Source organism: Varroa jacobsoni, unplaced genomic scaffold (genome assembly GCF_002532875.2).
Source record: "Varroa jacobsoni isolate VJ856 unplaced genomic scaffold, vjacob_1.0 scaffold_1352, whole genome shotgun sequence".
NCBI lineage: Eukaryota > Metazoa > Arthropoda > Arachnida > Mesostigmata > Varroidae > Varroa > Varroa jacobsoni.
Window position 1 is genome coordinate 71,440 of NW_019214254.1, and position 23,607 is coordinate 95,046.

Genomic DNA, 23,607 nt, shown 5'->3' on the forward strand with positions numbered 1-23,607 from the left:
AGAGAGTATATGATGCGCTTTTTCTGTTTTCGGAGCCGAACCGGCAGTGTTAGTGGCGGTGCTATAGTTGTGTCCCAGTTTCGATCTGTCTCACCGCTGTGTTTATTTTGATTGGGCCGTCTTACTTTGCCTGATGTTCGGCGTAATATTTGAAGCTGTAATATGTTTCCAGTTTACCCTGTTCGGATTTTTTCTCTGACGTCAACAGGCGATGCATGACATAGTCTCACTTCTGATTGGCTAAAGCAGACTAAGATTTAGCTGTTATTGACAAAACAACATTATTATTGACAACACTGGCAGCAACAACAACGATATCTTCTTCGAACGCTTTTTTGTGCTTCACTTAAGCAAGTTGCTCCGATAAGAAGGAGCTTGATCATACGTTTTTCTATCCCGTATATCATACAACTGTATATGATGAGATTTAAATGTATACGTAGTAGTAGTACAATGATACATATTCAGGGTTGCATCTGATATCCGCGCGATAGAGATGGTAAAGAAACTGATTTTTATTAATATGATTAACTTGCGATACCACTGGACAAACGCAGGGAGCGCATGCTCCTCACAAAATGTACTCTCTTTTTGTATTTTATAGATATTGACGGGTAAACCCTATACCTGGTGATACGGACTTCTATCTACGAGAACCCGTAAAAATTACCAGTAGAATATAAATATCATCGAGACGAAAATACCCATTTGTGTCTTGAAATAACTCCTGCCAAATGGTCCAGTCTGGCTTTTGTGTCATCTCTTGTATGTCGACATGCTAGTGGCAAGTAAGGGATTCCGCGTTAACTTGCTAATGTAAAGCTATCTTGTTTTGGAAGGGAACTTGTCAATTAAGCAAAAAAACAGTAGACAGCTATCGTTTTGAACGCAACCAATTCGGTAGTCGAGGTTGGAACGATAATCTTTACTTATGGATGCCCTTAAATTGTGCTCTAGCCTTAAGAAGTTTCCTGACCGCCATCATTGTTACTATGATATAAACGGAATACTAGACTTGAAGGCACAGGAATAGAACCAATATATTCAGGACTTATTTCCGCAGCACCCAAATGACGCGTAAATCAAGGCATAGTATTTACTATACAATAAATTACAATAGATTAAATAGAATTTTGGACGTCGCTGCCTACACATACAACCAAATGCTTATCATCTCTGTCAACAACGCGAAATCACTAAATAGAACAGATGATATTGCTTAAAAACGTGCAAACTATTACGGTAATTGGATAGTCTGCCATTGCAGAACATACTACATCCCCAAAACTCGTACAAAGAACAACTCTGCTTTTCGATTTCTGCCAAAGCTAGCTGAACAGATATGTTGGTTTAGTAATACTATGGATGTATGCCCCCATTCACAAGTTATTATTAAAAATATCAATTAAGGACAAATGCGCAGAAAAGGTGCCGTCCTATTACACCTGTATCCGATTAGCAGAATCAGCAGTGATCATAACTTTGATCACAAAAGCGACTAGGGATGCTCAATACGATTTTACTTCATTTCGGCACCTTCCCAGCGATTTGTAACAGCTAACAGCCATTGAATTTGGGCTTAGCTAATAGGAGGCACGTACAGGAATAAAAAGTAGATTTATCATACAATCTTTTTCGGTTACGATGTGTCCGTATCTATATGCCAGCAATGTCGTTTAAATCCTTCTTTAAATCATGAATGAGTAAAGGATGCGACTTGAGCGGAGCCAGGTTTGGCAAATTAAGGCCAGTCGTTGGTTTACTTCGTCTTCTTTTTTCACTTCTATCGTATGTATGTACACGTGCTGTTATATATTTAAGGGTACAGTTAAAGAAGGACAAAACGTAAAACCCGAAACATTTATCACATAAATATAACTCGTGTCGATTCGTCGAAATCATACCCAAAATCTTTTCCCAAAATACCCAAAATTTATATACATATTTTTTGATGATATGTGCTTGTAGATAAAGGCAAGTAGAGATCATCCACAGAAACTTCATAGCGTTATGCAGTCCGCTTAATCTTGCTATCTGTAGGACTGTGTAACGATATTCATTCACGTATATATATATATATATATATATATATATATATATATATATACATACGAGAGTATATACGTTCGACCTTAGCGTTTAATAATTATTGTAATTATTTGGAATATAAGTTTCACCATATGAAGCATACGGACAAAACGATGATCTTCCCAAAAGTTGCGCTTTATTTCTGTCCTTCGTTGGTAATCGTTTGCCATCGTATTAGTAGTAAAATTGGTGCGCAGCTTTTTCCAAAAATATTTATATTTTCGAAAATATGTTCAAACGACGACCGTAGCTGATGTTTTTTATGACACCGCCCCACCCGACATTAGTGCTGTAAATCAGAGTTATCAAATGTGTACTCATCTGTCTATGGCCGATGCTTACAGACTGCTATATATCCACCCGCACTACGCAGGCTATTCAGCGAGAGGTAACAAAAAAAAAGCTCCCTCTAACGACAGCTTCGATTTTTTTGGCGTGAGCAGTCTGCCTGGCCTGAGCATTTCGATGACGATCCAGTCTGTCCATAGGGAAACGTTCCTGTTATAAACGCGTTTATTATACGCACTGCACCGAGGCCGAGATAATCCGCAGAAATAGCTATTGTCAAGTGCAATCCAGGGCTTAATTTCACGAAAAGACTATGCGAATTGTGTAATACGATGTCAACAACAAGCCACACAAAAATTATATATTATTTTACCTATTCTATGGGGTTATAGTATGCACAGTGGCGGGCAGCCTGCGTCACTGAGGTGGCTTGAAATGTATTTAGAGTCCTCAACGAAGCGGACGCGTATCTGGCTCTTTGAGGTACGGAGTGCGCGCTGAATAAGAGATAATTCTAATAAAAACCAAAGCCGATCAGACTCATAAACGGTTAACTGACAGAGCGTTCCTATGAAGAACACAACTGTATTTGCATTTCTGTATTCTGGGTACCGTTTCCATATTGCCACATCTATTGACTTCGCAGGGCAGTAGCTCGACGTAGTTGTGCTGTCGGCACAGATTGGCCACCGTTCCTGCGCGTGTTTTTCTAACATAATAACAGCTATAAAAATTATGACTAGATTGACCTAAAAACAAAGATGACTCTATCATAGCGTTCGTATATTTCGACGTACAAGAAGAGAATTCTAGGATTTTTAAGCCTATTCTAAAACCTGTACGAACTGTCGTTGTTTTTTAAATGCGCCTTGTTACTAGCTGGTAGGTTTGTTTTGTTGGCTTCGCAGTAAGCGACAATAGTACGATCTGAGCACGACCTCGAAAAGAGAGCGCCATTCTTTAATCAGCACTATAATGGTTGTATTCAAAGAGGACCATCAAGTTCAGTTTAATAAAAATGAAAATTCTGACATTAATTCCTGTCTAGTAGGTTTCTAATAACTTGTTTTGTTCAGATTTTGTCAAATTGGTAAGGGAAAATTTTAAAGTATTCATTTCTTCAGATAAAACAAGCTTTTATCCGATAATTAAATTAATGTCAGAGCAGCATGATTTCTACAAAACACAATCTTTTTGGCCTAATCGGAAGCTAAACGCTATGTTAAAAAGTGCCAGCCAGCGAAGTACTTGCCACAGCCAACATTCATAGCCGTACCATACGGCAGTACCCAGCAATGGGACAATTGCTCTAAGCGAAGTTAAAAACAAAAAATAAAGGTATATTAAAAAAAAAAACGTGTAAATCTTCGATAGTATTGATCTTGCAGTAGCTTCAATAACAAATTATTCAACAAACCCACCGCACCGTGAACATCCAGGCCGATTTGCCAAATCAACTGTAGGACCTATATCAGTTATTGTTTAGCTTGCTACCTGATGTTCAGTCAGCATGCCTAGACTGCAGATGCACGCATTTAGTAGCCACTTTCGCCATAATACAATTGAGTTTATTACGTCCTTGGTGCTACGCGATACGACGAGAAGGACACCTCTGACTGAGTGATTTGCACTGAGCCTTTATGTTTAACAATACAGGACGTTGTTCCAAGAACAAAGTCTGGCTCATCTGGCGAGTCAATGGACTGCGACGTTTTGGACGGCGAATAGCCAATATAAGAAAAATCAATATGTGCTTTTCAAAATCTCGTTTAAGATGCGCGCGCTACTTATTCCATTAATAACATATGCCGCTGCCCTTTGGATATTTGGTTATATGATTTTTGGCGATGGAATAGGGCTAATATCGGGCCTGCTTCAGCTTGCTTCTTACAAAAAGAAAACTTTGTCCTTTCGGATAACATTAATTTCCGAGCATAGATTAAATATATCTTTGCTGGATAACTTAATAGCATTTCAGTGCTTAGCTTCACCCATCGTGATTACATTTTATTGATTTTTTTTCTGGATAGACACGCTCTTGAGGCGTGCTTTTTTGGCCGGTAAAAATCTTTAAAGTACGCAAAAACTTGAACAGTTCCTGTGTGTCCCAATATCTTCGAATTTATTCCTACTGAGCTCGTCAGTTCTGAATTGGAGCCCAGCGTAGGAAAAATGTTTTCGCCGCTAACTTGGCGGGTAGAAGATTAAAGAAGAAAAAAAAATACGTATATATATATACATCATTTGTTTGAACCCCAAACAATAAATCGACTGGATGACTCTCTGGCTGACACGAACTCGAAATAACCCCGCTTAGATAACTATTATATTCTATATAATCAGTCGTAGTTCTCTTGTTGCCTCTGCAACGGGTGTATTGGCCAACATTTTACGACCTATGGTTAAACTGTCGGCCGCTTCCACCCAGACGAGCCAGAAACGTCCGTCGTCGACGGCTCATCTTATTATTGGTACCCGAATTAACCACTAACTGCGCTGGGCATACTGTCGCGTACCGAACTTCGCTGGAAGAGGTTTACCATGTCCAGGCGTAGGAAATGAACGAAAAAAAGGATAATAAACGTAGAAAAATTGGACACGTATGATCGGCATTCGTGGCAAGCATCTGCGCTAAAGATTGCCTCGACATCCAGCCGTTTAACTCGGAACAGCGGCTTGTCAGAGATTTGTAAGCGTTACTGATCTAGTCTTGAAATAATCAGGATGGCAAGTGGAACAAACATTGTCGCAAGTGTCATGCCTTGTGAATAGGACACACTTGCCAATGTGACGTAGGATGTGAAATGACGATATGTTTTTTCGCGGCGTTTTCGTGCTGGCCTGTGTATAGTTGTAGTGGGCGGAGATGGCGGAAAGATGAATTCATCGCAGTGAGTCTAAAGGTACCACGCCCAGATCACTAGATTTGTAGATATTCGTTTGGATTATCTGTTGCCAAAACGATAGCTACTAGAACAAACCTAGTATCCATAAGTCGCATTTCGGCGTTGATTCAGCTGAAACCCTATTTTATCAACAGCCGAAACAGATCTTTAAGGGCTTGACGTAATAGCAAGACTATAACGAATACATGTTTATTTCCTATATATATATATATATATATATACACACTAGAGAACAGCGATATCTTTTAAAAGCAAATAATTTATTCTGGTACGTACTATCTCTGGGATGGAGTTATTGTGATATCAATTATTATCTTATAACTAACTATAAATATTATATTATGATGAGGTATATTGATTCGATAACTATTATATCATTAACAGAAATATTCAAATATATGAATGCGCCCCTTTGAAACAGACGAAGTATCCCTCACAGCTCGATAAAAACAATGTATATATAAGATATTTAAGCACCAGTTCACTCCGGGTGGAGCTCTAATCAATAAATGAATATAGACGTTCGGGATCTGCTTTTCTATCCGTTGACGACAGTTCTGTAACGAAGGGCCCAACCACTTTTTATTGAACAATTCCATTCCCGTTCGCATAGAACAGTAAAACCAATACAACTTCTGAGGAAACGACTTAAATTATTCACTGTTAACAAATGAAGTAGAACTTATGCGTCTACTTGTAAAGTTCATCGACGAATTTACACTTTGGTGTGCCGGTGATTTCGGACCTCCTCGTAACGCTTTGAGAAGGTCAGAGAACAGATGTGTACTCATCTTGACGTTCTTAGTTACTCCAGTAAATACTTTGGGCATTTTGAATGAACATATAGCACCTCGGAAGCAAAACACCGATCTATTCGCACGTATTTAGGCGAATGAAATCCCTACACCATCATTATCGACTGCTGTGTTTTACCGTTTTGTCGATAGTTGACCACATTGACCGGGTCGTAGAGTCAGGGCATATACCCCAGTAACCCTCTGCGCTGTTAACCCTCTATATAGGATTTCTACTGTTCTTGCTGTCGCCGTTCTACCAGTTATTTTTGGATCTGTCCAACGTGTACAGGAATCATCATTGATTCGTAGCCCTGGAGAGGGCCACAATGACCATTCGACTTTATAGGTATCCTGTATTGGCCGTGGGCCTGTAGAGGAAGGAATCGTTGTGGAGGCCTCATTGTGGGGTTGTCGGGGACATTGCTATTATTATTGACAGATAGCCGTCCATGACAGTGGTCGCTCCTAACTCTGATCTGTTGGCAGCGGGGCAATTCCTCGACGCCGCGGGTTGTCACGGGGATAGAAGTACTTACAGGCGAGTACGTGAGGTACGCTGGGAAACGCTCTTTACGCAAACATTCAAGTGGACTGCAGGGCTCGCGGACAGTGACAGCGTGCCTTCCGCGCACTATTGACTCGTTGATGCGTGAAAAACATGGCGCACTATGCAAATAGTGCCAGAAAAAATATTTTTTTTTACGACAGAATAATACAAGTGATAAAATAGTTGCCATTGCCGGTCTCGTGCAAATAAGAAGCCTGGGCAAAAAGGACGTTCTAGGTTATAAGCTATTTAGATGATGAAGCACCTTCGATCGTTCCAGGGTTAAGGTTAAGGACATCCTGCGGGGCTGCATTGCAAGTCAGCATTATGTTCATACTTTATTATAAAGCCTAATTGACCTGTAACTGCCGACTGCGGCATGGTCGCTGGTTCAAGCCGCGCTAGTTACATTATACCACGTCCTATATGACAGGTATCCTTATCACAAAAAAAAAACACGCGGAATCCAGTTGGGCCATGCTATACTGGCCAATAGGGTTAGCTCGCCACGGAAAGCTAATAAAATAAATGTGTTTAAAAAATACCGAATTCGAAGCAGCATTAGAGGAAGTACTTACCTAGGGTCGTTTGGTACAGACAGAAAGACCTGATGAATATAGTAGGTACAACTGTCATTAGAAAATTCTAAATAAAGCCTAGCTAATACTCCTACGGGAACTGCCTAAAACTTAAGGGGTGTGATCTCTTAGACGGGGTTTTTGCGTTAACCTTTTAAGAAACGAACATAGCTAAAAAAGTTTAAACAATAAAAACTGAGCTAATTAGCTAGTTCATAATTATTGTGGCATGCAATCTTGGTACAAAGCTTTAGGTTGGCAGAAACGACAAGAATTGATAAGATCATTTTACTCTATTGCAACGTAATAATTATTCCGTTCTCTCGTAGTTTTGCTGATCGGCCTTGTTCGTTCCACACTGTGGCTCCTACGGCTTGGTTGACCTTTATTGATAGACCCGATCGGTTCGTGTCCTTGAACTTGATTCTGACAACGGCTGCTGCCCAGTTCGACCCGGAGGCAGGACTAATGTATGGTTTGATTCGTATACATTTGGCGAAGTAATGCTGGTAGGTCCGTCCGACGACTACCCAAGTTGAATCAAAAGGGACGTCAAGAAGTGCGTCGAATAACTCCGTGGCTATAGACTAAAGTGGTAATTCGATTACAACTCTTTTCTAAAAGGACATACGTTTGGCAGGTTCGTATAAAAACTTCTCTTCGATGTAAAACAGCAAAGGAAAAAGGTGTTTGTTTGCGATCATTGAATCGAGAAATGCGTGATTACATAGGATAAGTGTGCATCTTAGTAATGGGTGCTTGTTTTGTAGGATATGAGAGCTGCGGTTCACACTGTTTTGCGTCAAAAACTAATCAAGTAACGATGCCAGAATGTCTCATAAATTTAAATATAACTAAGGAGGTAGTACCCATCGGAGTATCGTTCAGTTCCCAGATCGTACGCAGAAATTCTCTTTAGATAGCTCTTTATATGTCAGTCCATCATTCCGCTGGCGGAGCCATCTAGAATATAAAACATTTCTATACTTTTAAGCAGAAAAAAACACTGTAGAATTTCAATGCATTCATCAGCCTATGCAATGGCAATGCCCTTTGTTCACGAAACTATATAAGCCTTTGTCCTTCTCACTGGCGGACTGCGTATTATAAATACATATACACGTTGAAATTTTACATCCGGCGTTAATTTCATAGTTAAAGAGCGTTGTTTTCGACAACTTGTGATCCACTTTAGTACACAATGAAAAACTACGTGCCTACGCAAGGTTTCAAACCTAGACCATTCCACGTATCCTTAAACGTAGTAGGTGACTTCGTTGTTACTACGCCACCTCACGAGGACAACTACACGAACCAACGCTAGATCTCTCTTTTCCCGTGCGTTTATTTTCCGTCGTTTATTAGCGCCTTGTTGCGACGCCTGCAAACATCCAAAGACAGGAACAGACTTTAAGTCAACTGTTGCCCCCCTCACTGCTTCCGCTCCCCTGCGGGCCGCCGACAGACGATCAACGAAAAGGACAACTAACTAACGGCCGCGTTAATCTTCGCTTACGAGAATGTAACAGATATAAGAGAACCGGTATCCAGAGAAAAGGTTAACTACTCCCAGCTTTGTACGTCCTATGCGTTATATAGTGACACAACAAAGCGCGACAATTTTGATATGGCATGAAAAATATTCGTCTGGCGAGCGCTTCGTCTCTCTCAATATTTGTTGTCGATGTTGTTTGTATTCGTGTTGTTGTCGTCTGGTCTTTTTGTTGATGATTTTGATTGAATAACAGCTTTGTTGGCTGTGATTCAGTTGTCAACAAACAATTGCCCGCGCTGCGCTTGTTGCAGCCAATTGAAAAAATGGCTCCCTAACTAAAAATATTCTGAAAATTACAATGATTTGGCGTAATGATCCGGTTGTATCCGACATGTGAAAAGTGTGTGGTATAGGGGCTCGTTTTGACCTTGATGTACTGGCGAAACGCTCAGACGCCGCCTACTGCACATAATCATCAGATGTAACGGGGTGCATCTGGTGCGCAGATCGGCATAAGCGTGCCACTGCGCGTACCGTTCACAGAATGGCAGCAAATGAAATTTCTGAACTCTTTCGACATAAGTACACCCATACTCGCAGAAAGCAAAACATGTCAAAATAAAGTAATCTATGCTGTGTTAACCGGCGTGCATTTTTTGTTTTACTAGACGCTCACTGGTTGGGCATTCACTATATGGTAGTCTGAACAAGCGAAATCAATTTATTTACTAGGTGGGATACTAGGATACAATAGGTTGTGGACTAACTTTTCTATTCGAGAAGTGCATACTTGATACACATTAACTAAGTAGTTGAAGCAACTTCTCCCGCCAAGTAATACGAAAGTACACAGTCTCTTAATCGTCCGCTCCGAAAATTGCTTCTACTTTTACTCTGTTCACTGTTTTTTGCGGCCTGAAACGTCTCGTCACCTCTTCCAAACGTGGAGGAATCTGGTTCCGATTAGAACCAAGCATCGATTCTATGTCTGCAACACACACAGGAAAAGACTAAAACGCGTGTAGTTGTAACGTAAACAAATACGTTATATGACACACCCGTATCATCACGTAAAGCACAAACGTTATTGCATTAACTCGTATATACTAAACGCGAGAATTGTATGCGCAATCATTTTGCCATCGTTTCGAAATCATCTTAAACTTCTTTTCTTTTTCTTTCCTATACAATAAAAAAGAGACAGCTATCTTAGTTAGCCTTATATTTGAATTCAATAGAATTTCGTAGCTGTGCCCCAACACCAGTTAGGCCAACGGACACTCAGCATCATTTTGCGAGCATCCTCATCTTCAAACGATTTGGCGCTCGCCGAAGTTCTCAGGCCTCATCTGCTCGCGTCTCGCTCTCTCTCGTTTTCGGCCTTTTTTCTTTTTGCGAACGGAATAGAAAAGACCTATTCACGCGCAAAGTAATTGTAGATGCATGGTAAATGCTAGCAGACGCTATTATGACGTACTCGTGTACAAATATCTCTGCTGGTGAACGGTGCTTCAAGCTGACTGTTGCCCCAATCGGACGACAACTAGCGACACTGCGAAGACGTCCCTGAAGAGGTGCCTGAACAAATATTTCGACTGGTACGGTGCCGCCAGGCTGTGCTTGAGACGCCAGCACCGAACGGACTGTGTATCTCGACGCCCGGTTTTGAATCTAGACCGTTTCCCCACGAAGCGTTCCTACGTTTTTGTGGATGAACACGTTACTGTTGAACGATCGTCATGAAGACTTTGAAAAAAGACTTGATTATCCTTTGACTATTACAGCTATTATATATCAGTCTTGTTTCAAATTTCCCGCGGCTACGTGAGGCCGCACGACGATTACGGTGACTCCCGATGCGTGATGGAAGGATGGTGATGGAGCTGAAGAAAAAAACTTCACCAACTGAAAAAAGGTGGACTCTTGCCTTGAACAGAAAGCAGTGTTTAGCTTTGTTTCTATTGTGCGGTCCCCACACCCACATGGAATGATTCTGTTGCTATATAGGTTACATGAGCGATTATGCCGATGTGACCATTGTCACCATGTGTTCCTGGTTTGTCTGAAATATGGCGGTATCGTGGCCAGTCACGATCCTTATTTAACAGCAATACGTTGTGTGCTCTACGAGGAGATATTTCTACACAAATTAATAACACTGGGATAGAGCCTTGTATGTTGCCCCGGTGGTGGCAGGCAGAGTTGTTACGTGGACTCTGAAATGCTCATGCAGTGGCAGTTTTCGTAAGCGAAAAGAAAACGATTCTTGCCAGTTGAAATGGGCAGTCAGTATCGATAGCTCTAATAGTATCAGATAAAAAAAGGTTGTGATCTTTAGGTTTAGTGGGGTGGCGGGTCAGACATGACCGACCCATATAGGTAGGAAGTGTGATTCGTGTTTTTATTTCAGTAGTCAGCGGCAGGCGGAGACGAGCACTAGGAAAAAATTTCTGTAAGCTGTTGAAGGATCCACGATCGAAGTCGCTTATAGCTTACGCTAATTTTACTTCGATAACCAATGCTGCGGCTTGCAGACCATGTGCATTGGTTATCGAAGTAAAATTATAGCGAGTAAAATATTAACAATAGTACGGAAATGACTTAAAAATGTGTATAGCTATGGAGAATCCTAGGGGGCTAGCTGGACTAAGCCTAGGTGGCCATCTCTTATGTCACTACATTATGTTGGCTAGCGATAAGCTCCTTGGGGCATCTGTTATTCATCTCTGTGTCCCTATACTGTACAGAGTTTGATTTTTTTTCAGAATTTCCCTTTAATCGAATCGAAAGCAGAGCACGTAGATGGTTTACACAGTTGAAACTTCGCTTGAAAGCAGTTAGTACAAAAAAGGCATTCCTTACAGTGAGCTCGTTATTGTGTGTTAGTTGTAGAGGTTTTGTCTCTGTAAATACTAGAAAAATGTGAATTATTTATATAAGCATATACATAGGCACGCAACGGTTTCGTTTAAAAAACTAACGTAACTTGACATATATATATATATATATATATAGATGTACTTGTATTATTGTTCTTATTATCCTAGAAACTATACGCCAAATGTGATTAAATACAAAGCAAACCATTCATTATTATAATTAGTATTACTATGCGGAACACCTTTGTCCTATGTAAGGACATGTCTTGCGTTCAAGAGCTCCGTACTTCACGGAGACCTAATCGTTCACTACACTTGAACTCATAATTGTAATCTAATTTACGGACTCTGCTGCCATACTCTGCTGACACGCAAGCAGATATAACTTTGCATATTCAACGGAGAAAACGAAACAGAAAATCTGCGCTCGCCTCCTACCGCTATCTTCTTCACCCGTCCGTTAAATTAACCACCAAAATCCTATTGGCCACATTGGCTCGTATCCAGCATGGAACTTCCAGATCACTCGTGTACCTGTGTACACACTGGATCGAGCGTGTGCATCAGTCTCGGCGCAGATCAATCCGCAATCGTTAATTTTAATTAATTAATTAATTTACGATTGATTGCTCGTAATCGATTGCTGTTGATTAAACAAACTTACTGTTGGGTTACTGTTATTGTGACTTTGTATCATTCTCAAATGCGCTATCTTCTACGCAGTCGACAATTCTAGATAAAGCGTACTTCTGACTGGGGCCAGACGACGAGTAGCCCGCCTGTAATATGACGTGGGGGTGTTTCTGCTATGCGTTTAATTGTTTTAACTGCTCGTAACTAAATGCCTTATGGCTAATCGATGTGTGAGACCATGGAACCGGTTCTGCTTTTCCAGATCGTGGACCTGTAAGTACAGCTTTTGATAAGTCGACGATGCGTACCATGGAGCAACTGGGCCGCGTATAGGACCAAATACACAAAGACATATCTACTGGAATCGAAATTTCATTGTTTCACACATCGATCAACTAAGTTCCATGTATTAAAATCGACAACATGTCCCAGGAGCTGAAAAGTAAAATATGTGCTTGTGGAATACGAACTTTGTTCGCTTACTTATGAATCGGTCCTGTTCGGTATACCTTTCTTTTCTTCCGTGATTGCCGGTTCTTCTTCTTCTTCTTCTTCTGAAGGTTTGTTGTCATGGTTATCGTGCCGTATCGATTTCTGTAACAACAACCATTAATTATAAAGGTGTTTCTATGCATTACGTTCACACTATATATAGATATAGTGGCACACACGCTGATACCGTGTTCCTGATCTCATAATTAGACAATTCTATCATAATAACAGCATCACTATACAGCGTATTGAAGGCTGGGTAAGTCGAACAACGTCTTTGGGGGGGAGGGGGGGGGTACCTTTGACAACACGAGCACCTTTTAGTTGGTCGAGCCTGAAATTACTGAGATAGCAGAAGCAATGCAGGCATCTCACTGCGGTGTCGCCCCCCTCCCCCCCATATCCAATGCAGTGTTGCGTGTACGGTCGTTATTTACTGGTACATACGGAAAATTAGCGTGGAGGTACATTCCGAGCTCATCATTTAAAATGACGCTGGATTCTTTCTGCATTGACGCTCTTAAGGATTCATGCGGCTCAGTCAGACGATGACAGACTTCACCGTGCAGCCAACAATTGTCACACTGATGGGTCGCATTGCGGATGGCGTAATGTTTGCCATACCAATGTGAACATAATCATTGTCGTTATCATTAAAAACACCGCCATCATTATCCTTACATCTTGACAATCATTGAACAATGACCATCCGTTACATTAAATGATCCGTTGGTCGGTCGGTGCGATTGAGCGGTGGCCAGATAGTAGTCGCCAGTTTAAAAATAAATACCCATCGCGACCTAGAAGATCGATTGAAATGGGTAGACGGCACGGAAACGAATAAGCTAGAAGCGAAGACAGCTGCTTCATCTATATGAATTTAAATGACAATTTGCCATCTGTCGACTAAATAGACTTAGTAAATGGCCAGGGGACAGCCTGGACATAATGACAGGACATGTAATATAATGTAACTATAGATATAGTTGCACGCAGTTGGATAATAGTCATATAATTAACGCTGTTGATTATCTACGTCGACGTGAATGTCGGGTCGGATGGCGTACCATAGCATGGTCACAGCGGCCAGGTACTACCCAAGTAAAATCAACACTGGATGGAACGAAGTAAGTAGAAATTGCTGTAATGATGGGGGCCCTTTTGACGGATACCCCTGAAGTCACTGCGTTGATCAGAAATGGAAACTGCGAAAAGGTAGCCATAAGTAAGCCAAGCTGTCGCTATTATTATGATGCCAGTTGCTGGTTTTGTCGCATGACGGTTCATAGGCATATTTGTATAGTATTCCTCAGCTTGTTTACCGGACTGATACTGAAGTAGTGGTGGCGGTAACTGGCTTAAATAGGCACAACACGACTGTTTGGATTTGACATAAAGATTGTAAAGTAACGTATTTTGAGTGATTGGGTCTCTAACGATGTGCTAAATTTCAGATAGAGAAATGCAAAGACGCAGAAAGTGCAAGGTGTGCGCGAAGTTTCATTACCTGATAGACATCAGAATGATTACAAGGCTCTAGGCCATAGGCTCTAGGCCATAGGCTTGAATGGCGTTCCAAAGTGCTCGCTCAGATCATCATTATAACTATTAGAGGTATTTAGTAACAGAAGTAGATATCACACAAGATCTCCGTATTCTATTGCGGCGTTTCTTACCCCACGTGGACAGGAAACGATCCACGTAAAAAAATGGAGCGAAGGATGCCTGGCCCAGGCTTCACGGTCCATTCCTAACGAACGGAAGGCTACACTAGTTAATTTTCATAGCACCTCCTTAGGCCACATGTCCAGACTTTGTGAGCTAAAGCGGAAACTTTGTTCAATATCGTAGGCAGAGCTTATATCGCACCCAAACGAAGTCGCACGTTAATATAAAGGTTTAGTTTACCCAATTCTCCTAGACGGTCACTAGCAGCCGTCTGACTATGAAAAGTAACCTGGGTAAATACTACAGTAAAATTCAACTATCATTCGAGTGTTCGAGCATAACGTCATATCTTATATAAGACGACGCATAGTTTTGGCAGGAACTTTGAACATGGCCCCGATTCATGTCGCTAACATTTAGTCGCTAACGTTAGCGCTCGTTCATATTACTTCCATCGCGTAGCAAAATCTTAAATATCAATTGATCAGGAACGAAACGCTACTGCCCCTTCTGACCGAAAAAAGATAGGCTGGAACATGGACATTATTAGATATATCAAATGCAAATACATAAATATTATTTATATTATATAACTTTTTCTGGGGCAGAAAAGCTTATAATTTCATATGTTTATGCGCACACGTATATACAAGCCGCACCGAACCTATTCAGACCGTTAGCGAAAGGCTTATTGCAAATTTCATCATTGATAATACAGTCGAAGGGTTTCACTGTCCCGTTGGACTGGCGCCCTTCCTTTCGTATCTATTACATAGAATGTAATGGATATATGTATATATACGAGCTTAGCGAGGTCCGTAATATGTCGACAAAGGAAAAAAACTATGACCGTATGCGCTGTAACAGACCTTCCTTGAGGACTAGATCCTAGTGCATACAGAAATAGGCTCGGATCGGATCACGTGTTAACATTTCTACTATAAAATCGAAACATTGTGAGGGCCTCTAATGTAATTTTCATTATTTCAGAAATGGATTTGGACGTTTTCACCAAATGTGTGATTGTCATTTGTATTGTTGACGTTATTACGCTTTGTCTCTGTTTTTACCTAGTGAGAAAAACCTATCGTAGTTGATGGCGTTTTCGGGTACTGCCACTGACAAATGGCAGCCGAAGGGGCCAAACAAAAAGGAATCTCCAGTAAATCCTCACATAGCATATTTGGGGTATGTTATGGTGGGAGATCATTTCTGGTAGCTAGATACCTTGGATATTCGTTGAAACCTAAGAATCCGTAATTTTAGAGTTGTGCTATTGTGACCGTTGGCTCCTTACACACGAGCTTGATGAATTAATAAGGTTCTTTGAAACGTTGACCACCCTCTGTGTGTCATTTAGGAGATTAGACAATTTTATATTCTGCACCTATCTATACTTTGATTTTTTACGAAATTAATTAATATAAAACATATAGTTCTTATTTACGGACGTTATTTATACTCGCAAATAGCTTAAAATATACATACTTATAGACCATACTTATAGGCTCGAATAATCTAAAACAGCAAAAAAAAAAAATTAAAAACGGATCCTATATTTGCGTATCGTTAGTACTCGAAACTGGGTAATTCTGTTATAAATGCAAGCTTAGCTACAAACGCCATAACTTAATATTGCAGAGGCCGATTAATACGACTCCGTCGGAAGATAAACAATTGTCGCCAGTTAACTTATTCACGATGCATCCGATACAGCCATGAAAGATACGTTCGGTTATGTACGCAAGCCCATATATTCTTCATTGTCGAATGAAGAAATCATGTAACTTGTTATGAATCTGAGTAATCAGATGGGGTACCGATGTTGGCAAATGGCGCCCAATGAAGTTCGTAGAAAATTTTATCGTGATTTTAAAAGGGACGGATAAAAACCAACTTTCTAAACAACTAGAATCGAATGTTCAACATGATTCATGTCATAGCATATAACACGACCAAGACAATGATCTGATAGAGCTAAACGAAATCAGAATGACGACAAATACAATTAGCCAAAAATTCGAATAGGTGGAACCTAACCTTTGTGTTTTTTGCCGTGCCTCATTTCTAGACAGACCTGGTAGACATTTTGCTGTCTGAACTATATACATGTATACTACCGTGTATCTTCAGTTATTTTCATAGTTTGCTTTTCAGTCTATCTCTGTTCCTTAGCCAGACAGGGCTCAGAAACGTTCCTTACGTGGTATTAATAGCTTTTTACGATCTACCTGCTGTCACATTACCTGTGGACACGTTTTTTGGTCATAATAGGTGGTCATAATAGTAAACTGACGCATGATATTTACCAGAAAAGACATCGTCTTCGCCACTGAGAGACGAAATATGCATTTTGTCATACGATGGAGCAGCTCAAAGCCGAGATCCTTGGGGACCCTTATTCAAAAGGTCAACTCGATAGTTCACATTGTTCAAGTTACGGCAATAACTTAGCTTTGCTCTTATGCGCTGGATAAATATAGATTGGTGCCAGACGGTAGTTTTCCATAGGAAGAATGTTTAAAAGCCTTTGACACAGGTATACTCGATACGACATAATATCTGATTCATTATAACAGTTAGTAGGCAGTAGACATATTTAGAAGAAGCGCTGTTATGGGTAATGGTTATCTATTATTACGAAATACCGCGGCTTTATTCTGGGTCTATGGCTCTAAATTGAATGATTCATTTAACGCTGGACGTAACTGGATTGCATAGACGTTAATCATACGTCTTGTTTTCTTTCTTCGTTTTTTCAGGCTTTCACCTAACTCCAAAGCTGCATCAAATCTGTCCCGAATCCTGCATTTTGATCGTTATTGGAGTAATTATTGGCCTACTCTTTCACTACGCTGGCGTCCAGGTAACGTGATTTGGGCAGGATTTTAGCAAAAAACGTAGTCTTCGTTCCGAAACACGAGCGTATGTTAACTAGAGTAGATTTTCGTACACCCATTCTTCGATACGTAGAAATACTTTTGGTATCCGCGTTCTCGTACGACCATTGTGCCCGGCTGATTATAATAAAAAAGGCCATCTGAATTGGATACGCGATAATTATGATGGAGCGAGCATCAATCTTGTCCTGAATTCCATCTGGCCTCACACACAAATTAACACAAAGCCCCAGGGAGGCTCATTCAGTCTATCCATTACGTGAGAACCTGTCCTGCAATTTACGACTGTTAACGGGTGAGAGTCAGGCCTTCTACTATATGTTCTCCATTTTTTTCGAAAATCTGGTGCTTCTTTTAAGTTGGACGGTTAAAGTCGTAGTTCACGCCTTGGGAAAGTAGCAGCTTTCTAGAGTACAAGTACAGTTAAAAAAGGAGTAAAGCCAAGTTCTAATCTACTAATAACTAGAGATTTTTTTTATCGAATTGAGTTTATAGTATGGTCTTAACTACTATCACATGCAGGCAATTTTACGCTTCCCAGATGGACCGAATACTGTTGCAAAGGTGTTATTGATCTAGTAGCGTTTAGATCCCCTTTCCCGAAACTGGTCGACCCGTACGAACGTTCACTAGACCGGCAGATCGAACCAGTATGGCCTGCAAGTAATCCAGCTGAAGGAACGGGACTGCGTCTAACCAAGCCATGGTTTTAAAGCGTTACACAACTAGCAACTTCCTATGGTCTGTGACGTTATTTCATGATGTTCATGTGGTGAAGTCCACCTGTTTCTTCGACAGAGTTCAGTTCAGGCTTTTTGATGAAGTCTCTCGTCCTTTGTCTAGAGTCGTCTTTCGAGGTCTTCGTATTCCCTACGTACGACGGATGCACCTTTGTGCAAAGGAAAGAGTTCTCGAATTTACTCCGAAAAGAGTCCTCTCAGCAAGTCGGAATTGCACTGAAAAGAATCTACAGCAACGGGCGTTTGCGTCAGCCTCCGCCCTCTCAGGAGGGCCATTGCGTTGACTTAGGGGGCCTTCGTGCTAGTGAGCCGACCGGACAAGCCGCTTACATATGGCAGAAGATTCATACTTTAATTTTACCCTGTTATTCTGACAGGCGCATGCGCAAATTAAATATCTTGCTTCTGTTGCTGAATGCGGAACTCTACAAATGACGCATGTTGTTTTCAATACTTTTACGTACGTACAGTCGCCACCAGGACAGAATCTATTTTATGTGGGCCGAGTTTCGAGTTCAACTCTGACAGATAAGCTTATTTCTGCTTAGACTGCTGCCCACTTATGTTCGATTCCTCTTTTCACTTGCCCCAGCTCGACACGGAACTTCAATTAATAAAACTTTGGGCAATCACATACACGTGTTGGCTTGTCTCTACGAACAAAGACAGAGTGACCTAATACCCTGACGTTTCAACGATAGCTTAATTCTGAGACGAAGCGGTATAGCACATCCGACTCATGAGCGTTTGTAACACATACGATTTGTAGTGCACGCGTATGCGCATTTAGATTGCTATCTACGAAGAACACCTCTGGGAAACGACTCGATTAAAGATGAAGCGTATGATATCAGTTGTTGTTCTACGGGTAACGATATCCCAGTAACTTCCAAAAAGAGGCAAGCCCTCTTTAGCAGAAAATATCGCTTACTATAAGTAAGCTGTGTCCGTTTTAGTGCAGTAGCAGTAGGCGGTTACCCGCAGACCCCAGGGGTAGAGCATTGATAAAGAGACTTGTCAACCATCCCCATGCTTTAATGGCTACAAAATAACAGGACTACCCCGTTTATAGGAAAATATGTACTAAATAAATATGCATTGAGTGTATTTGTAATGCATGATAATGGCAATGTTTGATAGATATAACGGCAACTGGCATACGTGGCGGTATATGAAGATATACATTATTATTGGAATTCCTAGCTAGTTCTTCAAAAATCTTCAACTATTATTATTATTATCATCTATTATTTTTAATATTTTACGATATAACAGTTGGAATTGGAGGGCTACGAAAAGATCCTGAGTACATTCTGCAGCTTATTAAATCGTTCTTCAGCATTAAGCTCAGCTTTTGTACACTTATGATGCTCATTCTGACGAATTTACTGCATCTTCATATACTTGCATATGGGCAACTAATGAACTAAGGGCTCGAATAATCTATGCAAATTCTACAAAAGAATGTAAATGCTAACAGTAATAATAAGTATCATTATAGTTCGTATGCTAAGTAACCTCTATAACCGATCTCTGATTTTGTATAGGAATTCAACAATCCGCTTACGCCAACCGTATTCTTCACCTACATGTTACCGCCTATCATTCTCGACGCAGGATACTTCATGCCTAATAGGTAGGCAAGTTTTTTCCTGGTTTAGCGTTTATTTACTAAGCATTCGACATTGCGCCAGGACACACAGTTCGTTTTGTACCGGAAAAAGCCACAATTTCAATCAATGTTTAATGGCGGTACGAGACGTAACGACCCGAAAGATTGATCGAGAAAACTGTAAAAACTAACCGAACGACTATGTATCCTCATCGAATCTTGACGGGCGCATTCTGTTTCATGCTTCATATATTCGTGATAATCGCAACTTAAATAGAGGTCTTCCAGCTAAGTTAGTATTAAGTGGACATGTGTGGGTAGAGGCAAAAGAAGGTGTGTACTACATGATTCGAGGAAAATCCTGTTGCAAAACACCTGAAAGCCGAATACACATGGATTCTACTTGTGTGAGATCTTTGGATCGATCAGTTCAAATGATAATTCATATAAATGTATGAGTTTTCGTGTGGTGCCCGCGGCCAAATCACAGGGGATGGGTAATAAGTTTGCTTTGTAAAGTGGGGCTTCGTTCGAGACAGGCCACAATGTTGTCGTATTCTTGTCGGAAGGCCTTCGAGCGATCGTTCATTGGGATTGCCTGAACCCGCAGGACAGAATTCTATGGAACTCGTACGTGTCGTAAAATAGCAGACACCATTTTAGCTGTTTGATTGCGTAACAGATAAACGAGCGATTAACCTTAGATGTAATGTTGTCGGTGTTTATATTGACATGGCGACCAGCAGTGAGCTCTTTAGTGAGAGGGGACGAACACTCAACATAGTTGTTAAACATAGCAGAAAGTTTACGTTCGAAACAAACCTTATTCAAGGCTTTGTATTGTTGTTGTTCTCATGCTTTAATATATTGTTTGTTTTTTAGCGTGTTGTTGGCATCATGAGTGCAAAGGCTAAAATTATACTTCAACTAAAAACTTACCAACGTAAGAAGAGCTAAAGCTTTGTCTATCACGAGCGTATAGTTACTGAGCCGAATCGGATTTTAGGTACGAATAGCCAGTTCAGATGTCAACTTTTAAAACGAATCACCTACTGCTTTATACAGACTAAGTTTTTTTTTACGAAGACCCGTTCTATATATACATATATATTATGTACATATAAAAGAGCTAAATTCTATATGCGTACTCCACGGAACGCCTGAACATCCATGTACTGTGCCCATCTAGCGACACGTGTCTGCCTCTACATGTAACTATAGCTAGTATTTCTAGCAGGTTGATAGGTTGAAGATAGACGCTTCCTAAATAGCCATTTGTTTACGTTCTATGCAAATTTCAAGCGGGCTTTGTTGAAGCTGTGAATGTCCTTATTTCCGCAGTAAATTCAACTAACTGTTACCTAACGTAGCGTCGGCTGTGGCCAGGCCGACCGGTCAAGGTATCGCATCGGTCCTGATGAGAACACGCACAGTTACTGCAGGCGTGAGCAACAAGGGTTGGTTAATAACTTTATAGCAACAAAAAATAGGACAGGACGGTAAGCTATTTTAGAGGACTGCGTATATTTATTTTATTATAAAAAGTAAAATCCTGAACATAGTGATTAGCTTACCTTTATAGCAGTTATACAGTGAAAAGGCTATATCACTGATGGCTAAATGGGATAAAATGTTTATTTAGTTGGAACAGAATGAACATCTCGAATTGCATACGGATTGCTTGTATTATACGTCCGTCACTCTGATAAACGTCCTTACACTCAAGCGGACACTCAAGGGCATGTCCTTCCTTTCTGGTCGAAGCAATTTGTCACATCGTTTGATTAGAGCTAGAGGCGGAGAACTATGAAAAATAAGTGATTGTATAGGGCATTTGCAAAACTAACTAAATTTCCTTGGGCAACTTTGTCTAAGTCTTCATCTTTTAAAATGCGTTGTAGTGCGGAGATGCCTGAAGCAATCGTATTTGAAGAGCCTCTAGTACCGTTGCCTTGTTGCTTCAACTTGAAATTCAATTTCATTCCATCCTATTTCATAAATAATATCACGGGACTATCGATAATAGTGTGTAATTAGTCCCAATCAAACGAAGTAGAGCCGCTCGTTCGAGGCCGCCTAGCGCGCATTTCTACCGTATGCCAATAAGGCAAGATCCTCAACATATCATACACTAAGGCAAAAAGTGAGGAAAAATTGTCATTTTGCAGTACTTAAGAAAGGCTACGCTATATCTATTGGGATTTTCCCAACTATTTGCTAAGTCTGAAATTTGAATTAGCGATGGCTGCATGTTGATGGCCCAGTAGCAACCCAGGCTACGCCGGAATGACGCTTTCCTCTATTTTTGTCTCGTTTTCTTACCGGTTTAAAATTATTTAAAAGAATTAACTATCTAGTCAAAAAGAAGTTCGTTTAAGGATAACAGGGTATAGAGAGACATATTTTGCCGGCACTGTATCTATTTGCTAAGTCATATCCGAGCACGCGTATAGTTCCTCGATTTGAAACATGCTCTATTTGTCCAAACCATTGCTTTGTCGTTTTTTTCCCAACATCGTAATGACAGCTACCGTCTTTATATAGAAATACCGAGATATTACTTTCATTGCTTCTTTGTATCTGTGTCTAATTTGTGCATAGCACTGTCTCAGCGGTAAATTCAACGAACCCTCTCGACTACGAGAACCGTACGCAAGACTAAGTTATATGACACGGAATGACTCTTATTCACCCCTGACGGCTTCGATGGGTAATTGCTGTCAGATCCTGTCTTTTAGGTTTGCTTGGCACCCTTGTGGCGACCGATTACCGCGACGAAATGTAGCCAGGTAGCGATTTCTACCAGTTCGTGTCCGATGCCACTGAGATCATATCGTAAAAGTTTTGCTTATCTGATAACTGGAAGTTAGGCAGAATTTTTCGCACATGTTGGGTTAACCTAGATCGTACCCAGCCAAAGTCTGATATCATTAGCCGACGGTATGGACAACAAGGATTGTCATCCTATTAGCACCGGGGCTAATGGGACGCATTAATCAACTAAACAGGCCACGAAAAAGGCTCGCCTTATTTGGGCCTGCAGCAGTGAAAGATTACAACATGGATAGGACCTCGAATGAAGTAGCGGAGAGCTTGCGCTGGACGACTATATGCTAGTAGCCGAAGTTAGACCGCAACTGCCATGATCCATTAGGCGATCTGACTCTGAACGGCTGCGCACGGCTCCACGATGTCCTATTTAGGTTATCGATTGAAGTAGCATCAATGGGATACGTACAGCTATTTGTTTATGGTCAACTTATATTGCATGCGAATATCAACATTTACGAGCTATTGGCAGAGACCCATTAGTTGGGATTTTAAAACAGAAAATATCCGTCAAGATTAATTACCACGTACCTGGGCAACTGCTCACGCCTCTGACTTGCCGTGTATTCATTGCAGGTCACAGAAATCCTGCTCATGTATATACGACCATGAAGTCTAGGTAATCACTTCGTTCTGTGTGAATTGGCCTACTGAAAAAGAAGAGAAATACCACACTTGGTTTGAGCGAATAGCCGACATTGCTTGGAACATTAGGTGTGTAGTAATATTAATAAGGCAGCTGAGATCGTAAAACAGAAAAAAATATATTTCCATATACTGCAACAAGCAGTGTACAGGCAGAACGGTAGCAGAATTCTCAATCTGATGAAGACGCTATTGTGGGTTACTTCGATGAGCGCAGTAATCCTAACATTTTGGGAGTGAAATACATTCGAGGTGTAGTAAATTTTGATTGCAGGTATATCGCGTTGTTTTTTTTTGTCTTTCAGTTTATTATTTAGCGGGATATCGATGAGCAGCCCTGGGAAGGGTCGTTTCCAGATGCGCTTCTATAGATAAAGTTCACTTAAACGGCCAATAGTCCTATATAGAAATCTGGGTTAACTCCGAATGATTTAGGTTTTACAAAACCTTAATAAATGCTACGATTCTATGATGACAGCACTGAATCAGCGGGGAAGTGTATACTGAGTG

The 23,607-nt window shown here is 40.7% G+C and overlaps 1 protein-coding gene and 1 long non-coding RNA gene across 12 annotated transcripts in view; one reads left to right on the forward strand and one right to left on the reverse strand.

The window, feature by feature from the left end:
- The window catches only part of LOC111269084 (Na(+)/H(+) exchanger protein 2), an 87,039-nt gene that overhangs the window by 33,460 nt on the left and 29,972 nt on the right, over nt 1-23,607 (forward strand). For 8 of the 9 annotated variants that reach the window (XM_022848434.2, XM_086971960.1, XM_086971959.1 and 5 more), the window contains 2 exons: nt 17,134-17,237; nt 19,559-19,647. In XM_022848434.2, coding sequence (XP_022704169.1) covers nt 17,134-17,237; nt 19,559-19,647 — 193 coding nt within the window. Of the gene's footprint in view, nt 1-5,211; nt 5,280-17,133; nt 17,238-19,558; nt 19,648-23,607 lie in introns of those variants that run through there. The other variant, XM_022848440.2, reaches the window with a different exon arrangement.
- LOC147752286 (uncharacterized) lies at nt 7,485-23,160 on the reverse strand. Of its 3 annotated transcripts, XR_015314466.1 has the most exons (4): nt 22,984-23,160; nt 12,721-12,805; nt 8,074-8,585; nt 7,485-7,791 (listed from the first exon to the last, which is right to left on the reverse strand). It is a non-coding gene; the product is annotated as an uncharacterized LOC147752286 (long non-coding RNA). The 3 variants fall into 3 exon arrangements; XR_015314465.1 differs by having other exon boundaries at nt 7,485-8,585; XR_015314467.1 differs by lacking the exon at nt 22,984-23,160 and adding an exon at nt 14,380-14,929 and having other exon boundaries at nt 7,485-8,585.